General features: G+C 42.9%; 1 protein-coding gene across 3 annotated transcripts in view; it reads left to right on the plus strand.

Annotated features, from left to right (window-relative positions):
• The first annotated feature begins 758 nt into the window (after positions 1–758).
• LOC116099513 (cat eye syndrome critical region protein 2 homolog) overlaps positions 759–26,485 on the plus strand; it is a 107,198-nt gene continuing 81,471 nt past the window's right edge. For 2 of the 3 annotated variants that reach the window (XM_031383227.1, XM_031383229.1), the window contains exon 1: positions 759–1,212. In XM_031383227.1, coding sequence (XP_031239087.1) covers positions 1,087–1,212 — 126 coding nt within the window. In that variant the 5' untranslated portion in view covers positions 759–1,086. The remainder of the gene's footprint in view (positions 1,213–26,485) is intronic. The other variant, XM_031383228.1, reaches the window with a different exon arrangement.

Consider the following 26,485-nt stretch of genomic DNA (forward strand, 5'->3'; position numbering starts at 1 on the left):
GGCTCCAAGCCAGTGTCCTCTAGGGCGGCTGCACGTGTCCGTTCCCTGGGGTGGGGGAAATTGCTCTTCCCGCTAGGCTGCTGATTGGTGCCTCCCCCCCCCCTTCCCGCCACACTCTCCCCTCCATCCTACTCGCTTCCAGCCTAACCAGCCCCACCACCTTCTCCCCTTGGAGAAGGCGAGGCACTTTGAGCGCTCGCCGGAGGACCGTTCTCGGATGGACTTAAGCAAAAGAAAAAAAAAAAAGAAAGAAAAAAGAAAAAAAAAAGCGCTAACGAACAGGTGGAAAACGCGCTTCGCTTCCCCCGGGGCCTCCGGTTTCCAGCGTGGACGTCCCACTCGCGCTCCCGCACCACCCTCCACCGCAGCCGTAACTGAACTCCCCACACGTGCGCACTCCGGGAGCCAGACCCGAGAGCGAGAGCACCACCTCGCGGGCCCTTTAAAAGGACTCGACCACTGCGGCCACGTGGGGGTGGGAGAGACCCTTATTGTCTTCCGTCACCCAAGTCGCCCGACTCCCCGGTGCCCCAACACCCGCGGCGCGGAGCGCGGCTCCCACCGGCCCGCGGGCGGCGCGCCGTCCCCTCCCGCGTCCCGCGCGGCCCCTCCCCGGGGCGCGGCCGGCCCGCCGGCTCGCCCGCTCCCCCTCCCCCTCCGCGAGTGCAGCTGTCCGCGCAGGGGTGGGGGCGGGGTTGTTGTTGTGGTGCGCGCCGGCCCCGCCCCCTCCTCGTGGGCGGCCCCTCCCCCAGGCTCCTGCCGGGCCCCCTCCCCACCCCCAGCCCCATCTGTTTTCCTCGGCGCTGAGTGGATTATATTGTATGGGATTGGGGGCGGCCGCACGGCCGCGGCGGGACGGGGCGAGCGCGCGGCCCCCGCCGGCTGCCGGAGCAGCGGCCGCTTCAGCGACTCGGCCCGCCGCCCCCCGCCCGCGGGCGCGCCGCAGCTCGAGCTCACGCCGAGCGGCGGGAGCCGCGGCGCGCTGAGAGAGAGAGAGGCGCTGCCCGCGGCCGGAGTCGGAGCGAGCGAGCGAGCCAGGGAGCGAGCGAGCCGGCGAGCGGGCGGGCGGGCGAACGCGGCGGGGAGATGTGCCCGGAGGAAGGCGGCGCGGCCGGGCTGGGCGAGCTCCGCTCCTGGTGGGAAGTCCCGGCCATCGCGCACTTCTGCTCGCTCTTTCGCACGGCGTTCCGCCTGCCGGACTTCGAGATAGAGGTGAGGAGCCGGCGCTTACGCCCTTTCTCCGCGCTTCTCTGCGGGGAGTCGCGGGCCGCCGCCGACTTGGCGCGGAGTGCGGGCGGCGAGGGGGCTCGGCGGCGGGCACGAGGCAGGCGGCCGGCACGGGCTCCCCGGGGCCCCGCGCGCTCTCGCAGGCGGGGGTCGAGCCTGCTTTTGTCGGCGCGGGACCCGGGGGCTCTCCCGGGACTTCTCGGCCGGCCCGAGGGCGAGAGTGCGCGCGCGCTCCCCTCCCGAGCCTCGGAGGCGGCGAGCAGCTGCTCCGCCGGGGACCGGGACGGGATGCGGGCTCGCGCGCCGGGGGCCACGGCGGAGGGGCGGGAGCGGCCTCGGGCAGGGGCGGCGTTGCTGGGGAGACGCTCGCTCGGGTCGCCCTGGGCGGACTTGCGGAGGCCCGGAACTCTCGGGGGCGCTTCGAGTCAACTTCGGGCGGGCGCGGATGGGGCCTGGGCTTGGGGCGTTCTCCTTGTGGGACCGCCCGTCGCTCACCGTCGCTCGGGACGCTGAGGCCGTGGAGGGAAAGTTTGGGGTCCCCCCCCCTTTTAAAAACAGCTCCTCTTCTGAGGAACGGGCAGCCTTCCATATTCCGGGAGCTCTCTCTCTTCGAGTTGATTTCGCCACCATTATTCCCCCGGGCGAGCGAGGAGGAAAGGAATGGCTTTCTGGCCTGGCCGAAGGTGCTTTCAGGACCCGAGGCTTTGTGATAACTGGACTAAAATCGGAGGGTTCTAATGACAAGGATGGTGGCGGGAGTGTGGGAAACGGAATGTGTAAGAAGGTCCAAAGCAGCATCCTGTCTTTTATTTTCGGAAGGAGTTGTGAAATACATGATTGGTTGGCAGGTTGAGTTGCTTTCTTTCCTATGTCTGTGTAGTGACTTAATCACCTTTTTTTTTTCCTTGGGACAAAGGTACACGGAACTGTTGTTGGTCAGTTACTGTTTTCAGTTTTGTGGGTGCCTTTACAGTTGAAATAATCAAAATCAAAATGATTTATTTGGGAAGTCCGACCGTTGTGGTAGCCCCTTCACCCCCACGAATCTTGGCTTTTAATTTGTTGACGCCTGAGATCTTTGCTCGCCTTAAGTTCGCTGTGTTTGCAGAAATATCACTTGCTTCTATGAATGAAGCGTGGGAACTTACTCTTGTTGCAAAGTTAACGAAATCGGAAATCTAAAACTATCACAAGGGGTGGATTAGGAGAGTGAAGAGGAAAGTGCACTGAAATTGGGGCCATTCGTTGGCTTCGGATGGACTTTTAAACAAAGTGAAAAGGTTGGTAGGATTTTCCAGGTCGTGGGCTTCACCAGGTTTTAGGAAAATGTAGCTTGGCAACTTCACGCATGTCAGCGTTTATTTACAAAGTTCAGGCATGAATGTAATGACCATTTTTGTGATGAAATTTTGTAATGAAATCGGACTACAATATTAACCATTTGAGGAATCTTAAAGGGGAAGAGATGATGATGATTAATGATTCTGATGTCCTGTGTTTCCTTTTAGTTTGAAATGTTGAGTAGTCTAATTAAATCCTGCTGTTCAAAATGGTGGCTGCCGGGGTGTGTGTGTGTGTGTGTGTGTGTGTGTGTGTGTTGGTGCTTGTGACAATTACAGTCTTGGGTGCTGATAAACTTGTCCCAACCCATTTTCTTTCAAGAGGAAGTAAAGTGATGTGGGGTTTACAAATTGAAAACGCTACTGTTGGAAAAATGTCACTTTCCCAAGTTCTTGTATTCCCATTTTGTTGGTAAAAAGGTAGAGGAAACTCATTTTATCTTAATTATACTCAACCTATCTAAAATTAATCTCTCTCCTTAAGTAGTAAACTTCAGGTTCTCAGTGTTTGTGGGCCTACGTCCTCTAGGAGATGTAAGCTGCTGTTGTTCTTTACACCCTGAATAATCAGGTATACTTGACATGGTGTCTTTTAATTCTAGTGGTTAAGAAAAAATTATGCTGTGTGGGTGTGCATGTGTCAGTGAGTGCTTGTGGAGGCCAGAGGACAATTTGAGGGAATTGGTTCTCTCCTTCTGTGATGAGAGCCCCAGGAATCAAACTTGGGTGGTCAGGCTTGGCACCAGTTTCCTTCACAGGGAGCCATCTCTCCTATGTGTTTCTTGGAAGATGCACTTTGTTACTTAAAGTATGTGTTACTTGAAGAAACGAAATTCAATACATGAATATCCTGATTCCAACGTGTACATATACTACCAACCCTTCTTCCCTTCTCCTATGGAGATGATCAATAAATGTGTAACAAATGATAGTGATTTTCTCCTCTTGTATTTCCTATATTTTATTTAGGGTTTTGAGTAGTTACTGAAAGATGAAAAATATCTAAAATTCTCATTCTCAGAGAAATTTGACTTTGACCCATCAACAATGCAGAATTCCCCAAAGATGCCAACAGTAAATTTGTTTTTGTTTTTTCTTAGGCGATTTGAAAAACATCAACTAGTTTATGGGTTAGGTCTTACAGAACAGTGTTAGACCTTGTCTTAAGAAAAAAATATTGTCAGTACAGAGCTGAATGTACCAGTAGGCACAAGGAAAGATCACATAGCCCTAATTACACTTGAAAAGCTAGAAATGAGGAATCTAGATTACCGAATAGTCAAAGGCAGGCATCATTCCTTTAGGAAGCCAGTTTCCAGTTGTGGGGAAGATCTCATTAGACTCTTTTCTCCCATGCTGAATCTTTGGATCTGTAGAACATTGGCAAAGAGGACTCCTTAAGGACTTGTTTTTATCCCAAGCAAAGCAATCTCTCAGTTAGGTGAAAGGCTCTAGGATTCTTGTTGCTCTTCTGTTAAGAGGTCAAGACCTCCCACTTACAGGTCCCTAAAGTAGTGATGTTTTTATTTTTGTTTGTAAAAATATTTTTGTGCTCTGTTAATTAACCTGATCATTTCTTCAGAAGAGTCAACATACTTGACTTTGTAGTGTATGTGGTGCTGGGGATTGAATTCTGTGTTGATGCATGCTAGGCAGGCACTGTATCACTGAACAGTCTTTTCCTGCCCTTTTCTTTTTCTTCAAGACTACTTCTACCAGACAGGGGTCTCATTATGTAGCTCTGGCTGGCCTGGAACTCACTATGTAGACCAGGCTGACCTCCAACTCACGGAGATCCTTCTGTTTCCCAAGTGCTGGGATCAAAGGTGAGTGCCACCGTGCCCTGCTTTTTTTTGCTTTTCATTTTAAGATAAGCTTGAACACTCTGTTGCTGCCCTTAAATAAAGGTTCTAAAATAACCAGAACAAAAACCTGAGGGTACAATAATAATGTTTTCAGTACTTCTAGATTCTTAGTTTATGGTAGGATTGTATAGCTCAGGGTTGAACACTTGGTAGGATACCCAAAGTTGCCATAATTTTCTTCCCTGGTTTTCAGAATAACACATGAATAGTATATAAAGCTTAATTTTTTTTTTTCCGAGACAGGGTTTTTCTGTGTAGCCCTGGCTGTCCTGGAACTCACTCTGTAGACCAGGCTTGGCCTCAGAACTCAGAAATCTGCCTGCCTCTGCCTCCCAAGTGCTGGGATTAAAGGCATGCACCACCACCGCCTGATTGGAACCCAGGGTTTTAACACATGCTAGGCAGTGAACTACAGCCCTAACCCTCCCAGGCCCCCCTCCCCCCTTCTTAGTCTTACTTTGCAGCTAGGGTTTGTGAATAAGTAACTAAGTAAGCTTTCTGTCCTACCTAATCCTCCTGTCCCTAGTCTCTTTTTTTCTTCCTTCTTTCCTTCCTTCCTTCCTTCCTTTCTTTTTGTTTTTTTGTTTTTTGTTTTTCGAAACAGGGTTTCTCTGTAGCTCTGGCTATCCTGGAACTCTGTAGAGACTAGGCTGGCCTTGGAACTCAGAAAGCCGACTGCCTCTGCCTCCCAAGTGCTAGAATCAAAGGCGTGCCCCACCACTGCCCAGTGACCCTAGTCATTTGATTTATAGGATGAACCGTCTAATCACCAAAGCAGCTCATACTTGGATCCCTTTGGCCACATTAGCCGATAATAGAATCTAGTTATATATGATTTAGTTAAGGCCAAATATTTTGTACTTAGTATTGTAGTGGATTAAGTTAGTTAAGTTATGCCGGGCGGTGGTAGCGCATGCCTTTATTTAGCACTTGGGAGGCAGAGACAGGCGGATTTCTGAGTTCGAGGCCAGCCTGGTCTACAGAGTGAGTTCCAGGATAGCCAGGGCTATACAGAGAAACCCTGTCTGGAAAAACCAAAAAAAAAAGGAAGAAAAAGAAAAAAAGGTTAAGTTACAACCTGATTTGAAACAAAGATAATTGATCTCTTTAAGTATTTAGTACTTGCTTCAGGTTGAAGCAATGGAAGACAACGATTTTTCATAACCTTATAGAATAGCAGTTCTCAATCTTGGGAGGTGGGTTGCTGAACAAACCTTTCACAGAGGTCGCCTAATATCAGAAAATACAGATATTTACTTTGTGATTGATAACAGCAAAATTTAGGTTATGAAGTAGCAACAAAAATAATTGTATGGTTGGGGTCACCACAGTATGAAGACCTGTATTAAAGGGTTGAAGCATTAGGCTGGCTGAGAAGCACTGCTGAGAGATGAGATGGGGCTGGAGTGGTGCATCAGAGTAGATGCTTGGGATTGTTTACATGGATTCATAGTTTGGATCTTAGTGGGAGCTTAATCAAATACCTTCTTGTTCTGAGTCTTTCTTTCCTGAGATCGCCCAGCCCCTCTAGCATTTCTCCCTGTACCCATGGCTGTCCTGGAGCTCCCTGTAGACCAGGCTAACCTCCAACTCAGAGAACCTGTTGCCTCTGCCTCCAGGGTGCTGGGATGGAAGGCTTGTGCCCAGAGACTCCCTACCTTGTGTCTTCTTGTTTGTGGTTGTGTGTTGCTGAAGTCCTTCAGTAGGACGGTGTAGGGCCAGTATATATAGAGCTTTGTATTCTACCCTTTGTAATTCTGTTTCTAGCCCTTTCAAGAGAATGAGCCATGAATTAATAATTATAATTAATATAAGTAATAAAATTACTTATAAGTAATAAAATTACTTATATTTATATTGCTGAAATTTAAACATAGATTAGTTGTATCAGCCGTGTTTAGGGAATGGGTCATAGATTCTGTTTGTGTATAGGAACAAGTGCTGTCAGGGTCAAATTCTCTTTCTCATTGTTTTTTCAAGACAGGATGTCTCTGTGTAACAGCTCTGCCTGTCTTGGAACTTGCTTTGTATACCAAACTGGTTTTGAAGTCACAGAGGCATAGTAATGTAGTGAGCAAGACATAGAGTATTGTACGTTCTTTCTTTCTTCTTTTTTTTTTGTTTCTTTTTCTCGAGACAGAGTTTCTCTGTATAGCTCTGGCTGCCCTGGAACTCACTCTATAGACCAGGCCTCGAACTCAGAAATCTGCCTGCCTCTGCCTCCCAAGTGCCTGGGATTAAAGGAGTGTGCCAGCACTGCCCGGCAAGACCGTTTTTTTTTTAAGAAAGTGCAATACTGCCGGGTCTACAGAGTGAGTTCCAGGACAGCCAGAGCTATACAGAGAAACCCTGTCTTGAGAAAAAGAAACAAAAAACAAAAACAAAACAAAACAAAACTGTCTCATGGGTTGGAGAGATGGCTCAGCAGTTAAGAGCACTGACTGCTCTTTCCAGTGATCCAGAGTTCCCAGCTACCGACCTGGCTCACAACCATCTATAATGGGGATCCAATGCCCTCTGAAGATAGTGACAGTGTATGCACATACGTGAAATAAACCTAAAAAAAAATACTGTCTCATTATCCTTAGCTGCCCATAACTATGAGGTAGGTGTTACCCTCATTACGGATGTGTGGGGATTCAAAATTTGGGGATGCTGATGGTTTGCACAGGATTCCTACCTGGGTCCAGGGCTTTTACTCCAAAATCTGTGCTGCTGTTGTCTCAGTTTTGTGGAACTTATAATTATCTGTATTGAAGGCTGAAAGTCTACAGTGCATGTCTGAGGGTTGTTTTTTGAAAAGATCTTTATTTTTTTCATTCGGTGTGTATTTCATATAGCTGGGGTGTAGCTTCTCACATTGTTTGAAATGTCTGGTGGCTTTATGTGTGTTCTGTGGAATCTCAATCCAGGTTTTTAGGTTTCATGTCAAAAACTACCCACTGAGCTATTCTGTCAGCCTATATTGAATTTTTGGGTCTTTTGAGACAGAGTTTCTCTGTATATAGATAGCCCTGGCTGTTCTAGATCTTTGTAAACCAGGCTGGCCTTGAACTCCTATAGATCCACTTGCCTCTGTTTCCTGAGTGCTATGGGACTAAAGGCATGCTACTCCACTGCTAAGCTTTTTTATTTTTGAGATAGGGTTGTTTTTACTCTGTAACTCAGGCTGCCTTAGAACTTGATAAATTCTCCTGACTTGGCCTCTGGAATGCTGGTCTCCTTGTCTGACATTTTTAAAATTTGAAGTATAGAGAGTCAAGTGAAAGTAATAATTCTTATCAACATGTTTATAAAGCATCTATGTGCTAGACAGGGTACTAGCTCATGGAGGTACAGCTATGTGTGTGGTACTTGATCTCTCCATGGGTGAGGTGCCTCAGTGGATAAACTAAAGTGGAGTCTGCTGCCAAACTTGAAGACTTGGATTTTATCCCTTGAACCAACATGGTTAGGAGAGAACTAACCCCTTCAACTTTTCCTCTGACCTCTGCTTGTATCCCATGGCACTTGCGTGTGCACGTACCACACACACGCGCGCGCGTGCGCACACACACACACACACAGTTATTATTTTCAGAGACAGGCTTTCTCTGTTTAGCCCTGGTTTTCTTGGAACTCACTCTGTAGAATAGGCTGGACTCTTGCCTCACAAGTGTTGTTTTTAAAGGTTCCACCATGCCCAGCTAATACAAAATAAATTAATAAAAATTAAGCCTCAAAGGCTCTCTTCTTAGTGGACAGATGATACAGTATGTCATGGTCTAAGAATGAAGTCCAGGGAGGCTTGCAAAGGTCATGCCAAGGCCTGGCTTCAGTTTGAGAGAGGGATAGAGATAGCTTGTTGAGATAGCATTTGTGTGGAACTGAGATAAGTACTTAAATGATTTAGAGATGGGTGGGGTAGTGCACACCTTTAATTCCTGCACTCTGGCGTAGAGGCTGGTGGATCTCATTTGAGTTCAAGGACAACCTGGGCTACATATACATAGTAAGATCTAAGCCAGCCAGGACTATGAAAGACCCTGTCTCAAAAATAGAAACAATTTTTAAAAAAATTGCTATTTATTTTCATGTATATCTATGTTTTGTCTGCATACTATCTGTACCTCGTCCCCTTGGAGGCCAGAAGATGTAGGCTCCTCTGAGGCTGGAGTTACACAAGGCTTCAAGCTACCATATGAGTGCTAGGAATTGAACTTGGGTCCTCTGGAAAAGCAGTAAGTGCTCTTAACTACTAAGCTTCTCTCCAGCCCCAACAGAAACAAAACAACAAGTTTAAGAAATGATTTAAAAATTTTTGTTTTTTCAGCATACTAGTGTATTTAATGTACTGTGTACCTGGGGCTGGTCTACAGCTTGTAGCTGTCATCTATACAGTTGTATACTGTTGGTCTACAGAAGATCCTTTTTAAAACTTTCTGAAGAATCAGAATCCTCTTTCTCTATATAGGGACAAGGAGGACAGCTGCAGAAGGGCAAATCTGTGATGCATCTTGGGTCCTGAAGTGGAGGATGTCCTTTTGCAAAGGAACTCTAGTAAAGCTCACCTTTCCGTTTTTTTCCAGCCTTTTAATTTTTCTTTTCGTTTTTCTTTCTTTCTTTTTTTTTGTTTTGGTTTTTCGAGACAAGGTTTCTCTGAGTAGCCTTGGCTGTCCTGGAACTCACTCTGTAGACCAGACTGACCTCGAACTCAGAAATCCGCCTGCCTCTGCCTCCCAAGTGCTGGGATTAAAGGCGTGCGCCACCATCGCCTGGCTACTTTGGTTTCTTATAGCGTGGGAATTTCAGGCTAGATGATTGATTCCTGGCTTCTAGGAGGGACTTTCTAAGTATGGCTAGTACCATGGATGGGTTAAGCTCAAAGTTACTACCCATACTTTAAGCTGCAGGTCCATACTTGCTTGGTATGTTTGTGGATTCCATGGATTTTTTTTCCACTGGAAACTTGCCTCTAAATAAGCTTTGATAGAACTTTTGAAGGTTGACATCTTTACTATTTCTATCATTCTCAAACTGAACTAATGTTATATGCTTGATTTGCAGGGACTCTGGAGAATGAGTGTCTTGAGTTATGTAGTTCTCCCCTCCTCCTTTTGTTTGTTTTTTGACTTGTGTAGCCTTGGTTGTCCTGGATCTAGCTCTGAATATCAGGCTGGTTTCAAAGTTGGATTTATCTGCCTTCGCCTCCTAAGTGCTACAATTAAAGGCGCGGTCCACCGTCTCTTGGCCCCTTGAGGAGGAAAAGTCAATGTCACTGTGGTTGATGCAAACTATAACTCTGTGCAGTCTAGGCTGGCCTTTAGCTCCTAACAATCTTGGTGTTTCACTCTGTGGACTAAGGTAACCTTGAGTCTGCCTCCATTTCTGCCTCCCTAGTCATGCACCATCATGTCCAGCTTCTGTGGGAAGTTGAAGTTGCTCCCCGTTACTCTACAGGCCAGACAGAAACCTGGTAAACACATACTTGGTTATCGGCCCCACTCACCCACCCCTCCTCTTCCCTCTTCTCCCTCTCTCCTTCATTCCTTCCTTCCTTCCTTCCTTCCTTCCTTCCTTCCTTCCTTCCTTCCTTCCTTTTTCTAGGATGGACCTTAGTATGTAGACCATGTTTGCCCCCCAAACCATAGAGGCGTGTGCCACTCTACCTGGTGATAAATGGGTTATTTTGGTTTGGAGAGAAGGTGGTGTTGTGATGGTAACTAAACTGGTCTTAGTGTTCTGTGGAGTGCTCTGAGTTTCTTGGATGAAAGCTATAAAACAGGAAGGGCTGTGATGTATTCCTTTAATCCTAGGATTTAGGAGGCAGGGGCAGATGGATCTACTAGATCCATCCTAGCCTAGTATACAGAGTGAATTCCAGGATAGCCAGGGTTATACAGAGAAAGCCTGTCTCAAAAAACAAAAAACAAAGAAAGATATGAAACATTTTAAGGATATGGCTTTTGACACCTTGTCATTGGTTTGTAACCCTTTTCTTTCCTTCCCTCAGCCCCCACACATTGGGCTGGAACCTGAAGATGGCCATGCTAGGCGGGCTCTCTACCACTGAGACACATAGCCAGCCTGCTGAGCCTTCTTAACATTCTCTTTTAACTGAGCCTGCGCCTTGGCCACCCTCCCTTGTTTTTTCTTTTATTCCATTGTTGTGCTCACCTCCTGATGTCCCAGGGCCTGTTCTGGGCATGTGTGGAGGAGGGGTAGAATTCTGGGCATGTATCCTGGTGCTAAACTCCAGAATTCATATAAATGAACTGTGAAGTCAGTCACTTCTGCCCCTTAAAAGTTTTTTTTTTCTTCTCGCTGTTCTTTGAATTCTTCTGAAGGCATATGATCTCTTAGAATAATGCTATTGTGTCTTGTGTCTTGTACTTCATTGCCACACACAGGTTTCAAATGTAATTACATAACAATACACAAGAGCTAGCATTCACTTTCTTGTTTAAAGTCTCTGAGCTCATCTGGCCTTTATGAAGGGTGCCTGGCCATATAAGTGCTAGCATGCCCTTGGTGCTTCCCTCTGCAGTGGTAGATTTCACTGATTCTAGAGCACTAGCTCCTGGCTAAGTCAGCCCTACTCTTTCTCCTTTGGTGGTAGGTTTGCTGGAGTAACTGAGTTACTTGAAAGTAGTTGGTCATAGCACGTGGTCATCTCAAGTATATATCTATACCATGCATGATGTCTTGTTTATCCCAACATCAAAAAGTCATTGTGGAAAATAGAGCAGTGATTGGGCCATAGTGATACCAACTATTTCAATTGTGAATGTGTTTAATTTTAAATCGCATCTGAAGTGTACTTTCCAGGAGTGCTGTTCTTAGAACCAAGAAGGCTGTTAAGTAAGTAGTCTTGTTGATCAGAACAGTTAGTTCTGTTTTCTTTCTGGCCAGTTCTTTTAATGAACACCCCTTTCCCAATGATCATTGTTTCTGCAACAATGGCACTTGGGATAGGTTATTTGCCTGACAGACAGAAAGTGTTAAATGAACAGATCTATTCCTTTGGGGAATCCCTTCTTTTCTCCATTCCTTTTGTGTCAGTTCTCTCTTCCTGAACGGTTATTCTTGGGTTCTTTAGGTGTGAGCAGTTTTTATTTCCTATAAGTCCTTGTTCAGGGAACTTTGTCTTGTAGAACAAAGAGAATCTGACTTATTGGTGTAATTTTGGTGTAATTACTGGGATTTTTGGCCCATTCTTTAAGTGGTATTGGTTTGGGATAGTATCCCATAACACAAGTGCTAGTTATTCTCTCTCTCTCTCTCTCTCTCTCTCTCTCTCTGTCTCTCTCTCTCTCTCTCACTGTGTGTGTGTATGTATGTATGTATGTGTGTGTGCGCACGTGCTAGAGCAGACACAGACAGCATGCACCCCTGTGCGTGTGTCTGTGGAGACGAGAAGTCAGTTTCCTCAGTTGATTTCTATCTTTAAAAATTATTTCTATTATTTTTATCCTTTAATTTTAGATGATTTATTTTTTATTGTATGTGTGTGTTGGTGTTTTGCCCACATGCGTCTGTATGATGGTGTCAGGTCCCTTGGAACTGGAGTTAAAATTGTGAGCCATTATGTGGTTGTTGGTAATTGAAGTCAGGTCTTCTGGAAAAATTACCAGTACTTTTAACTACTGAGCTATCTTTAGCCCCATATTTTTGAAACAGGTTTACTATGTAGTCCTGGCTGGCTCTGGCTCGAACTTGCTATGTAGACCAAACTGGCGGAAATTTACAGAGATCTTCCTACCTTTGTTTCTTAAGTGTTGGGATTATAGGTGTTTGTAACTAAATTGTTACTTTTGTTTTGTTTTTGAGACTGTGTCTCACTATGTTTCCTTGTATGGCTTTGAACTCAGAGATAAACCTGATTTCCCCCCTGGATGCTGGCATTAAAAGTTTGTATTACTCCATTTTATTATTACTCCATTTTATTATCCCCCCCCCCCACAGGATTTCTCTGTGTCCCTGGCTGTCCTGGGACTCACTCTGTAGACCAGGCTGGCCTCGAACTCAGAAATCTGCTTTCCTTTGCCTTCCAAGTGCTGGGATCAAAGGCTTGTGCCACCATTGCCCCACTATTCGTTTTTTCTTTTCTTTTTTTTTTTCTTTTTGGTTTTTTGAGACAGGGTTTCTCTGTATAGCCCTGGCTGTCCTGGAACTCACTCTGTAGACCAGGCTAGCTTCGAACTCAGAAATCCACCTGCCTCTGCCTCCCAAGTGCTTGGGATTAAAGGCGTAAGCCACCACCGCCCAGCTCACTATTGCTATTTTTAATTTATTCTGTTTGCCCTATCATGTGCCACATTATATGTGTAGAGGATAGAATTGAGTTTTCTTGAGTTAGTTCTCTGTCCACAATGTGTGTCCTTGGGATAGAACTCAGGTCATTGTGGTAACCTATTGAGCTATCTCCCTGGCTCCAAATACTTTTATTGTCTTTAAAATACTTTTTCTTCAGTTGAGTGGCGTCACTTTTAATCCCAGCACCTGGGAAGCAGAAACAGGAGGATCTCTGTGAGTTAGAGGCTGTTCTGGTCTACATAGTGAGTTCCAGGAAACCAGGGCTACAAAGAGAGATCCTATCAATGAAAAAAAGAGAAAAGGCTTATTTTCTTTTAAATTACACTTCTGTCTATGTGTTGATGTGAGTACAGGTAACCACAGAGACCAGAAGATGACATTGAATTCCCCTGGAGCTTGATGGTACAAGCAGTTATAATCTGTGCACTTTGGGTGCTGGTAGCTGAATTCGAGTCCTCTGCAAGAGCAATAGGTTCTCTTAAATCATCAAGCCATTTCTCTAGGTCACCTATCCTTAAAATAAAAATTGTTTAAAAGTACTTTATAAGCTGGGCAGTGGTGGCACACGCCTTTAGTCCCAGCACTTGGGAGGCAGAGGCAGGTGGATTTCCGAGTTCAAGGCCAGCCTGGTCTATAGAGTGAGTTCCAGGAGGGCCAGGGCTACACACAGAGAAACCCTGTCTCAAAAAAAAAAGAAAGTACTTTATATACTTATTTTTGGGGATAGGTACACATCTCACAGTGCCTATGTACAGAGATCAGAGGGTAATTTGTGGGAAGGGATTCGTTTATTCCAATATGCAGGTTCCAGATAATTGAATACAACTTGTCGTGCTTGGTGGTAAGCACCTGTACTTACCGGGCATGTCCCTAGCCTCATAATTAGTTAGGTTTTTAGGCAAAGCTAAATGTAGCTCAGGCTTGCCTCATATTTGCTATATATATATATATATATATAGCCTGGAAAGATTTTGTTTGTTATTTTATTTTTTTGAGACAGGATTTCTCTGTGTAGTCCTGTCTGTCCTGGAATGTAGACAGGCTGACCTCAAACTCACCCTGTGTGCTTTTGCCTCTTGAGCGCTCAGCTGAAGGTGTGCCACCGCTCCTCACTCTGAAAGTGGAACTTTGAACAAAGTTTACTTCCTTTCTGTTTCTGTTGCCTTTATTAAAATTGCTGAGATTTGTGATCAAATTGCTGTTTTATTGTTTCTCTGGGGAGGGCAGTGATAATACAGTGTAAAATCTTTATTATTTGCAAAGCAATTTTTTTTTTTGAGACAAGGTTTCTCTGTGTAGCCCTGGCTGTCCTGGAACTCACTCTGTAGACCAGGCTGGCCTCAAACTCAGAAATCCACCTGCCTCTGCCTCCCAAGTGCTGGGATTAAAGGTGTGTGCTGCTGCTGCTGCTGCTGCTGCTGTTGCTGTTGCTGCTCTCTCTCTCTCTCTCTCTCTCTGTGTGTGTGTGTGTGTGTGTGTGTGTGTGTGTGTGTGTGTGTATGTACGTATGTATATGCACAACCTTGACATTGGGTTTTCATTTAATCTTATGGGTACTTTACCTTTATAGCATGGGTACCTTTGTTCAAACTTTATATTGAGAGAGAAAGATAGAGATAGAATGAATGAAAATCTATGTATGTCTTGGGGATTGATTGGTCTCAGATCATCAGACTTGGCAACAAGTAACTTTACTCACTGAGTCATCTTGCTGACTTCAAACTTGTAAAAATTATTAATATTTAAGAGATTTTGAGCTGGGTGTGGTGGTGCAACCCATTAATTACAGCACTGGGGAGTCAAGCACATCACTGAGTTGATGGTCAGTGTGGTCTACAAAGCAAGTTCCAGGACAGTCAGGACCACACAGAGAAACCCTATCCCCTCCACCCCCCCCCAAAAAAGGTTTTGTGCATGTATATATGTTAAACATTTTCATGGGTTGGAGAGATGGTTCAGGTAAGTACACTGGCTGGTCTTCTAGATTCTTTTGTTTTGTTTTGTCTTCTTTTTGAGACAGGGTTTCTCTGTATACCCCTGACTGTCCTGGAACTCACTCTGTAGACTAGGTTGGCCTTGAACTCAGAAATCTGCCTGCCTCCCAAGTGCTGGGATTAAAGGCATGCACCACCACTGCCTAGCTAGTATTTTTTTTTCCTTAAATATTTTATATATTTAGAATAAAATTTATTTTTCGTGACTTGACTGTTTTGCTTGCATGGATGTATATGCAATGTATGGGAGCCTGGTCAGAAAGCCTCAGATCTGGAACTGGAATTAGGGATGGTTGTGAGCAGCTGGGAATTGAATCTGGATCCTCTGCAAGAACAAGTACTCTCCCCCTACCCCTTCAAGATTTATTTATTATATATGTGAGTACACTGTCGTTGTCTTCAGACACACCAGAAGAGGGCATCAGATCTTGTTACAGATGGTTGTGAGCCACCATATGGTTGCTGGGATTTGAACTCAGGACCTTCAGAAGAGTAGTCAGTGCTCTTAACCACTGAGCCATCTCACCAGTCCCTGAACGAGTACTCTGAACCACTGAGCTATCCCTCTAGTCACACGATTATTTTTATTTATTTGTATGAGTTACAGGTGGTTGTGGTGAGTCAAGCACTGTAGGTGTTCCTAATTGCTGAGCCATTTCCCCAATCACTTTTCCTTTCTTTCTTTCTGTAGCTTGGGACTAAGTCAAGGGACTTATGCTTGTTTTCAGTCCTCTCTCTCCCTTCCTCTCTAGAGTTTGCCCTGGAACCAAGGGCAAGGACATGTTAGCTAGGCAAGTGCTCTGTCCTTGAGGTATTGTACTGCAATAGCCCTCTCTGGCTTGGGCACTGATGTTATTGCAGTTCTTTTCAATTAGGTGACTTTAGATAGCTTCTTGGTCTAGTGGGGGAAGACGTCACACAATCTAAAACACAAAGATGTTTAGAAATCATAGTGGTAGCTAGGTGTGGTGGCAAAAGCCTTTTAATTCCAGCACCCAAGAGGCAGAGGCAGAGGCAGAGGCAGGCGACTCTTGAGTTCTAGGCCAGCCTGGTCTACAGAGTGAGTTCCAGGACAGCCAGGGCTACACAGAGAAACCCTGCCTTGAAAAAAAAGAAAAAGAAAACAAACAGTGCAATCAGAGTTTTATGTCAGTGTAAGAAATAGCTAGGCTTGTTAGGGGCTTGAGGGAAGGAACCTATAGAAATTGAATTCTGGAAAGATGGGAATATATTCATAGACGGTAGAAAAGGTTACTTGCTACCAGCCCATATGAATTGGGAATACAAGGCATTCCAGATACATCTTTAGAAGATGTATGGGAGTTGCAAAATATGAATCTATAAGCTGTTAGGTCTGAAGACTATGCTTTTAGATTTCATCCTGAAAATGATGTATCAATTATTTTAAGGAAACAGACTAGAAACTCAGTCTGTATGCTGGATGTGGTAGTAGACACCTGTAGTGGCAGCATTCTGAATGTTGATGCAGGTAGATTGCAAATGCAAGGCTAGCCTAAACTATATAGTGAAACCTTGTCAGGATGAAACAAACAGCTTAGTTAAATATACTTCAATTGGTGGAATCCTTGCCTGTTACACAGGAAGCCCTAGGTTGGATCCCTAGTATTGCAGAAACCAGGTGTGATGGTGCACACTGGTAATCTCAGTATTTAGGAGACTCAGGAGTTGAGAGTCACCATGGGTTGTTTAGTGAGTTTGAGGGCAGCCTGGAGCAATACACCAGACTTTGTCTCAAAAATAACAGGTTGGGTATGGTGGCGCACACCTTTAATCCCAGCAATACAGAGGCAGAGGTAAGTCTAACCTCAGTGAGATCCTGTTTCAAACCAAAACAAGAAAAACAAAAACAAAACTCTAACCAAACCCCAAATCTCTAAATATTTAAAGTAGATAAGGTTAAAACTTCATTTGAAAAAGTAGATAAGGTTAAAACTTCGTTTGAAAATTGCTGTATATGGTGGCAGTTGAAGTTTAAGCAAGGGACAGCAATTGGATATATTTGGAACAGGCTTACAATGTAGTCTGTATACATTGTAAATATTTGTTTATTAAATAGAAACGAATCTTTGCAGAGTGGAAAGTTCACTTTGCTATAGACTGGGCAAAGAACAAGGCTAGGTGAAATGGTGACTGAGAAGTACAGGCCATGTTAAGATTTTTAGCGGACAGTTTAATTATAGTTTTGTATAGGTAGTTGCAAACACAGACATGGCATTGAGAAGAGTTGTTACATGGAGGAATTGCGGTAAAAACTAGATTTCAAAACCAGTGACATGGTTTAGTGGACAAACAGCATTTGCTATACAACCCTGGCCTGACTTTTTTGGTTTCTACAATGGAAGGAGAGTGCTACTTCACTTACACATACCATGCACATACACAATAATCAGCTAAAATTTTAAAAAATTAGAAGAGAATGGGTTCTGGGAAGTTGTCTTCTGACCTCTACATACCCTCCCCAAACACTTGCACACACAGTATTAGTTATTAGTCACCAGATATTCAGTATGTGCCAGGGTTGTGAATATATGAATTATCTCATTTGGGGATTATAAATAGACTATTTTATAATGACATTAAAGCCCATTAGATTTAATACAGGTTAAGAAATAATAAATAATGAGCCAGCATGGGATAGGATGGAACCAGATGTTATTTCAACCATACTCCTCAGAACATCCCCCCACCCCCCACCTCCCCAGGATTTCTCTGTATAGCCTTGACTGTTCTCTGTAGACCAGGCTGGCCTCGAACTCAAAAAGTCCGACTGCCCCTGCCTCCTGGTATTTAAGGCATGCGCCGCCACCACCTGGCCACTCCTCAGAAAATCTTAAGTGAGCATGTGAGACATAGTTTCATTTAGGCCTCATCCTAGAGCTACTGAATTTGGTTCAGCATTTAAACAGGATGTCTAGGTGATTTTGATTTGAATGCACATTTAAGAGGACCACAGAGGCTGAGCTGTGAACTGATGTGGTCATTGTGAGTGGGACATGGACAGACAGACCCTCTTAGTGGTACAGGAATGGCTTAGAAAATCAGATCCTATTCCTCTACTTCCAAGCTTGCACCTTTGCATATTAGTAGGTCTCTTTCTGTATTTCCCATCTTTAGGTGAGGTAAGTTCTCTTTGCTTTATTTAACATTTTATAGTTGGGAAGAAACTTTTGCAGGGTTTGGTTAGTGGAGGAGATAGATGGTTGTCTTGTGTCTTTTTAGAAGAAGTGTGTATGTGTTTGAGAGTGTGTGCTTTTTAAAGCCAGGGGGAACCCTTAGGAACATTGTCCACCTCTCCTTAGCCTGGTGTTCAATAGTTAAGTTTTTAGCTTAGGACAGTGGTTCTCAACCTTTCTAATGCTGTGACCCTTTAATAAAGTTACTCATGTTGTGGTGACCCCAACCGTTAAAATTATTTTGTTGCTACTTCATAACTGTAATTTTGTTACTGTTGTGAATCGTAATGTAAATCAGAATATCTACTATTGGACCCCTGTGAAAGGGTTGTTTGACCCTCAAAGGAGTTATAACCTACAGGCTGGTTTATCCTTCTGGTTCTGCCTCCCCAAATGCATGGCTTGCAGACAGATAGGTGGTCATGTGTCTAGCTTTTATGTAGCTAGAGGATCCAAATTGAAGTCAAATTGAAGTCTCAGCTCTGTAGACTAGGCTGGCCCTGAAATCAGAAATCCACCTACCCCTATATTCCAAGTGCTGGGATTAAAGGCGTGCACCACCACCCTGGGCCCCCTTACTCTGTTTTAAAATGTTTTTGTGGACTTGTAGTGAATTTGTAATATATTTTGGAAAGTCCACATGTATCCATCCATACAAAGGATGTAGAGATAATTTGTCAGTTAAACAGATGTGGTACATTTCTCAAAAAGTGGCGTGATGAATTGTGATTGAAACATTAGAGTAAAGCCTCACAGTCAGTAGGAAGCCTGAGTTAGCATTTGATTTTCACACATGTGCTTTCTGTGTTTCTGGTTAACCCTTTTTATTTTAAAGCCAGTTTATAAATCAGTATTTTGTGTGTGTGTGTGTGTGTGTGTGTGTGTGTGTGTGTCTGCGTTGATAAAGCGTGACATGGCTTTAGTGGAGGTCAGGAGACAATGGGGGAAGGGTCTGTTCTTAGGTTGTCAGGTTTGCCTTGTAAGCATTTTTACTCATGGAGTCATCTAGCTGGTCTCTCCCTTTATTGGAGACCTAAGTCTCTGTAGTCAGTGTCCATGTGTAGTACTTTTGTGGCTCATTTGGCTCTTAGCATTAGCTATAGCAATATTTTCAGATGGTGAGGATAATATAAAGGCATTACTTTATTTGGGGACAGTACTTCATTTTTCCTGAAAACATTGACTACTTGTTCAATGGGTCTATGTAAAGAATTGGGACTGGGGCAGGTGAGCTGGAGAGAACTGACAGAAGGTTGTAGCACTTTGGAATGAGTCCATAGGTTCCTGCTACCCATTGCAATGTGAAAGGTCCATCTGGGCCTCCCCTAAGTTAAAAAATGGAATGAAATGTACATAGAATATGAAAGCTTGTTTCACTAATCTGCTTGAATCTAAACAACTTGGAATGTTAGGTATAGACTAGGTGGAAAAACCAAAGACTTGCTGATGACTTGGCAACATCTTTAGTATGTAATATCTCCTTCCTTTTTTCCACTAAATTCTAGACCCTGGCTGGTACTTGATACTCTGTTCCATTTCATCTCATCTCAAAGAGACCATTGGAGAGGCCAGCCTGGTCTACAGAGTTCCAGGACAGCCAGGGTTACACAGAGAAACCCTGTTTTGAAAAACAAAACAAAACAAAACAAAAACCAAAAGACCATTGGAGAGGGTCATAGAGTCTAGGAGCTCAAGACTAGCGTGAGCAGCTAATGAGACTCCTATTTCAGATATTTGCAGAAAAATATAGACAACATAAATCCATTTATATAAAGCTTAAAAATAAGAGACTGGCAAGATTTGAGCTGGCTTGAAAGTCTTTGGAAAGGAGGCTGCCCTGTCTTTTGTCTCCTAGGTGATGGGCATAAAGGTGTGCACAATCATGTCTGTCTGGCCCAACTTAAAGGATAATTATTGAGGGATAATTTTCATATAATTAAGTATACAAAGTTTAGAATATATAACCGAGTTTCAACAGCTGTATACACAGGTGTAACTACCATCCCAAACAATGATGGACCACTAAGATTTCCTCAAAACTATGAGCCTGTACGGTTACACAGTCAGGCCCTCCACATACACCTCCAGACAGTGGCTGATCTGAATTCTATCTCATTATAGATGTGGGTTTCCTGTTCCAGAAGATTAGGGCAGCTTTACTCTATGAATTCTCATTTATTTCCAGGCCAACTAGTATGCATGGGATATGCTTTTTGTTGTTGTTTTGAGACAGTTTCTCCATGTAGTCCTGACTGCCTTGAAACTTGCTTTACAAGAAACTTGGTTCTACAGACCAGGGTGACCTCAAACTTACAGGGATCCACCTGCCTCTGCCTCCTGAGTTATGGGACTCAAGGTTTGTGCCATTATTGCCCAGCTGTGGGACATACATTATGTGTGTCTTTATGCCTGTGCTTGAATGCACTGCATTAGAGGATAGCAAATGACTGTAGTTGTTATGTCCACAAAGTCCAGATCTTTATGCTTGGTAGTACCTCCTTCACTGGGTCATCTTGACAGCCATTGGTTGGATTTTTATATCTTGTTTTTGTTTTTGTTATTTTGCTTGTTTTGTCTTTTGATTTGTAGGTTTGAAATAGAAATGAACGGCTTGTTAGCATTTATACTGTTTGTTTTCTGAGCCTCCTAGAATGATGGTTCGGAATATGACAAGTTTTTAGTCATTAAATTTTCAATGTTTTTGTGTTTTATTTTAATATTTATCCTCTCCCCCTCAGTTTTTTGTATAGCCCTGGCTGTCCTGGCCTGGTACTCAGCGATCTACCTGCATTTGCCTCTCAAGTGCTGCCTCTCAACCACTGCTCTGATTGGATTGTTTTCTTATGCTTCTATTCCCAAGCTCATGAATTTGTCAGAGGTATTCTTCAGCTTTGTTACTTTGTTTTAGTTTTTCCTTAGAATTCTAAGGAAATCTCTGTTTTTCTTAGAGTTCTTTTCTTTTTTAAAGATTTATTTATTATTATATGTAAGTACACTGTAGCTGTCGTCAGACACACCAGAAGAAGGCATCAGATCTTATTACAGATGGTTATGAGCCACCATGTAGTTGCTGGGATTTAGAACTCAGGACCTTCGGAAGAGCAGTCAGTGCTCTTACCCGCTGAGCCATCTCTCCAGCCCTTTCTTAGAGTTCATAAGTTTTACAAATGTCTTAACTTTCCCAATACCTCTGCTGTATCTGTGTCTGGTTCCAAGGCTGGTAGGAGTAATAGACTGATTTGGAAATTTCCATTTCCCTATCACCTTCAAGATCTTGTTTAGCAGCTCAGGACATCATGGAACTCCAGATCCTCTTGGCTCGGCTTCTTTATTGTTGAGATTATAGGTGTGTACCACCATGCCATGCTTAATTTTTTTTTTTAAAGATTTTTTTTTATTATATATTTTCTTTATTTACATGTAAATTTCTCCTTTCCCAGTTTCCCTCAAAAATCAAAGAAACAAACAAAAACAACAACATGCTTAATTTTTTTAGGTAGCTGAACATATTGAATAAAAGGAACTTGTCTCACTTTGAGGAATCTGGCAAAGAGTAGTTGCTTTTTCAATTTTCCGATTTAACTTGTTTGGTCAGAGTCATGATTTTCAAGCTCCTTACATGCTGAACTGGCAACCTATTTACTCCTTAAAACTTTACTATGTGAAATGCATTTTCCCTTTTCTTATTTCTCTTTGTTTCTGTTTTTTTTTTTTTTCCTCCCCACCCCCTTTTTTTCCGCTTCTTTTTTTGAGACAGGGTTTCTCTATCTGTCTCCTGGCTGTCCTGGAACTCACTCTGTAGACCAGGCTGGCCTCGAACTCAGAAATCTGCCAGCCTCTGCCCCTCCCAAGTGCTGGGATTAAAGGTGTGTGCCACCACTGCCTAGCTCTTTTGTTTTGTTTCTTCTTCTGTCTCTGTCTTAAGAGGCTCACTGCTTTTGAGATTCTGTGCCAGTAAACTCACCTTAAAGATGCTTGAGTACTATAATATTCTACCAGGATATTCTTTTTTTTTCTTTTTTTTAATTTTTGTTTTTCTACCAGGATATTCTTAAGTGATACAGATGAGTTAATAATGGTAAGTGACAAATATGACTGCAGTATAGAGTGGTGCTCTTTATGAATTTAGATCTTGGAAGTGACTAGTTGTACTTTGCCAGTTTTGTTTTTATGACAGACCAGAACAAGTACTTAGTTTTGACTAGCTATAGATATAATTTAAGGATTAGCTGGGCCTTGGTGGTCATGCCTTTAGTTCCAGCAGATGTAGACTGATTTCTGAATTTGAGGCCAGCCTGGTTTCCAGAGTGAGTTTCAGGACAGCCAAAAAAACTACACAGAGGAACACTGGTCTCGGAAAAAAAACAAAACAACAACAACACCCCCCCCCCCAACAAGACAAAAACGAATAAAGAGGAATATATATTGATGGCTTACAAAACTGCATATTTTGCTTATTGAGGAATTAGATTTAACACATGCTCTTTATATTTCAAAATGACATAATCTATTGGCCAAAATTCTGGTTCCTTTTGTCGCAGTCCTGTCAGTGGCTTAATGCTGGATTATAGGCAGACGAGATAGGATGCCTAGTGTCCAGTTCTTTGTAATTTTTGGACTGGGATTCATGAGCCCAGGCTGGCCTTAGGTCATTAGCAGGAGCTAAAGAGAGCTCAATGGTTAAGAGCACTTGTTAAATCCACTGTAACTCACTTCTAGGGATTCAGTGCTTTCTTTTGACTTTTGTAGACACTGTACACATGCAGTATATAGTCATATATACCTATGCACATACTTTTTTTTTTTTATGTCATTAAGCTGAGGATGACCTTTAACTTTTAGTCTTTTTGTCTCTACATCCAAAATGTTAGGATTAGTTTCATGGACCACTGGGCCTATTCTTTGCATCTTTGTTAAAAAATGTTTATTTTTGATAAAATTCAAACAGTACATACTCTTTTTCACTTTCTTTTTTTGTTTTTTGTTTTTATTTTTTTATTTATTTTTTTGAGACAGGGTTTCTCTGTATAGCCCTGGCTGTCCTGGAACTCACTCTGTAGACCAGGCTGACCTCAAACTCAGAAATCCACCTGTCTCTGCCTCTGCCTCCCAGGTGCTGGGATTAAAGGCGTGGCGCCACCACTGCCCAGCTCTTTTTCACTCTTTTGCATTAGGTTTCATAGAGTCGAAATGTAGGATGTTTCAATCTTTAAAGACTAGAATTGTGGGTATTCTCTGTTGAAAAGGAACTTAATCTCTATTTATGAGCATGATTGGAACACCATTTTGATATCCTGAAGCTCTATACCTACCTTCTATACTATGCTGGTCTGGCTTCATTCCTTCTTGGGCTCTATAAACTCTTAACATTTAGAGATTCTTGACTTCATGTGCTGATGGAAAGGAGTTGAACATACCACTGTGGGCTCAGAGAGCACAGGCTTGTGCAGCATACTGACACTTAGAGCAGGGTGTGAGAGGTCAGGAGCATCAGGTTGCAGTCCCTGCCTACTTTTTTTTTTTTTAAAACAAAATATTAATCTTTATCCACACGCATTCTGCCTTCTAAGTCTTTTTTTTTCCTTGTTCTTTTGAGACCCGCTAGTCTTAAGCTCACAGAGATCAGGTTGCCCCTGCCTCCTAATATGCTGGAATTTCAAGACTATGTACCACTCTACTGGGCTTGACTATACAGTCCTTAAAGTTAGCTGAATAGCTATCTCACAATGGGGTATGTTATTTACCAATAAAGAAAAATGAATTTATGCCAGACACAGTTTATATACAACACACACACACACGCACACACACACAGCTAAAACTAAAATAAAATTTTGGAAATAATAAAACACCACACACCAAAATTAACCAGACCTCAAGAGGTAGTACATCTCAACTTCTATGTAGTCAGAATAGCCATTCTGGAGCTTTACATTGGGATTTATGCTTTCACATTTAATAAAATGTTTTCTGTGCATTTATCTACCACCAGAGTAAAAAAAAAGTTAATTTCGACTAGAGAACCAATTACCTTTCTATTTTCATTATAACTCATGTCTATTACATGGATTCTGTTCTCCTCGGTGCCAACCTCTCCACCTCTCCTCCCCACACTGGTTTTCTTGGTGTAGCCTTGGCTGTCTTAGAACCAGGTTAGCCTTGAGAACTCATTCATAGATGCTGGGATTAAAGGCATGTAACCACCACACCCAGCCATAGGTTTTTATTTATTTTTATAAAAAATAAATAAAATTTATAAAGTTGATAAAAAAACAAAATTAAGCATACTAATAAGTATACAAACCTAAGTAAGTTATCCCATAATGCAGGTAAGATTTTTTTTTAATATCAAGCTTGTTTTCTGGAGAAGGACTTGAGGTGTAGGTATTCACTAGGTTTGTATATATGTGCAGATGTGAGGCTCCAAAGACCTACCTTTCTAGAAAGGGATGGAGAGAGGACTCACATTTGGAGTCGTTATGAGGAGGAAGAAGCAGGGTTTGGGATGGGGTAATAGTATGCATGTGTGAGTCTGTTGACTTTCACGTTCTTTTTAGTACCCTGCTGTCTGTATATGAAATACAAACACAGTAACTGTTCAGGTATAAGGCAATAAAGGGATGTCCAGTGTAATAGAGAGATTGATATTTGGATAAATAAAGAGAAATGACAGTGATTGGCACAAATATGCACAGGAAAAGTATGGTAGAATTCATAGATGAGGAAAATATTGGATTGGTGTCTTAGGGTTTCTATTCCTGCACAAACATCATGACCAAGAAGCAAGTTGGGGAGGAAAGGGTTTATTCAGCTTACTTATACATTGCTGTTGATCACCAGAGGAAGCCAGGACTGGAACTCAAGCAGGTCAGGAAGCAGGAGCTGATGCAGAGGCCAGAGAGGGATGTGTCTTACTGGCTTAGTTCCCCTGGCTTGCTCAACCTGCTCTCTTATAGAACCCAAGACTTCCAGCCCAGGGATGACACCACCCACAAGGGGCCCTACCCTCTTGATCACTAATTGAGAAAATGCCCCACAGCTGGATCTCATGGAGGCACTTCCCCAACTGAAGCTCCCTTCTCTGTGATAACTCCAGCCTGTGTCAAGTTGACACACAAAACCAGCCAGTACAATTGGGAAAAAAGAAAATATTAGAAAAATGAAATACTAGTGTAGGCAGGGATAAGTAGTTTGAGCACATATGACACTGAGTGCAGATAGGTAAAGGATAGAAGTGAGAATTTGAGCATAGGACATGCTAAAATCATGTAAGGGAGAATATCTGGATTAAGGAGTAGCACAGAACACTGTTAAAGACCTGATGATGATAAAAAGTTGGGAACATGGGGATGTAAGCCTGTAATCTTAGTACTCTGGAGGTTTAAAGACTCAGTTTTTAAAATAAAAAGAAAAATGTCTATATGGTGCTGGATGAGTCATAGTAAAGAATCTCAAGTCCTTTTGGTTGATGGTGGGAGGAGGAGACCACAGCTATAGGGCAACAGCTGGCAGCTTGGAGGAGGTAGAATAGAGCAGGACCACAGTGTTTTCATGAATGTTTATGAAGATGCAATAAGAAGCCATATTTGGCCCAGTTGGAAAAATCAGCTAGTACTTACTTCTGTGGTCTTTGGAAAATCTCTCCTCCTCCTCCTCCTCTTCCTCCTCCTTTTCTTCTTCTTGATTTATTTATTTTATGTATATGAGTTATGCCATTGCTGCCTTAAAACAGAGCAGAAGAGAACATCGGATATCATTACAGATGGTTGTCAGCTACCATGTGGTTGCTAGTAATTGAACTCAGGACCTCTGAGCCATCTCTCCAGCCCATGACTTTTCTTAAGGAGATTGTTTTGTTATGTCTAGATGTTATCAAATTGCTGTGCATAGCAGCGGAATTATAATTCCCATCAGGAATTATATAATTCCATACATTTCATGTATGGAATATTCAATAGTATGTATTTATGTACACACACACACATTTTTTTTTACACTAAAGGGTTGATGGTAATTTTTCTTTATTAGGTTTATAATGGTCATAGTGAAACTTGGCCCACATCATTTTGTGTCTAGTGTTTGCCTTCTAGAATATTATTGTTCTTGCCAATATCTTTATCTGCCATGTATCTTCCATAGGTTGTATCTATTAAACTGACCAGTTTTCTTCAGTGTAGTCTTTTTTTTTTTTAAAGATTGTTATTTATTATATGTAAGTACACTGTAGCAGTCTTCAGACACACCAGAAGAGGGCATCAGATCTCATTATGGGTGGTTGTGAGCCAGTATGTGGTTGCTGGGATTTGAACTCATGACCTTCCAAAGAGCAGTCAGTGCTCTTCCCCACTGAGCCATCTCATCAGCCCTTAGTGTAGTCTTTTATGATAAGATGTATGTATACCATATGTTCGCTCACATTGCTTTGTTTTTGTGTTATTTTGGATTAAACCCAGGGCTTTCTGTATTTGAGGGAAGTGCTGTACTACTTACTGACTTACATTCTTGCTGTATGTATCCTAACATTTTTAGCAAAAGAAGAAAAAAAAAAAGAAAAACTGGGATTGAAGATT

The sequence above is a fragment of the Mastomys coucha genome, unplaced genomic scaffold (genome assembly GCF_008632895.1).
Source record: "Mastomys coucha isolate ucsf_1 unplaced genomic scaffold, UCSF_Mcou_1 pScaffold20, whole genome shotgun sequence".
NCBI lineage: Eukaryota > Metazoa > Chordata > Mammalia > Rodentia > Muridae > Mastomys > Mastomys coucha.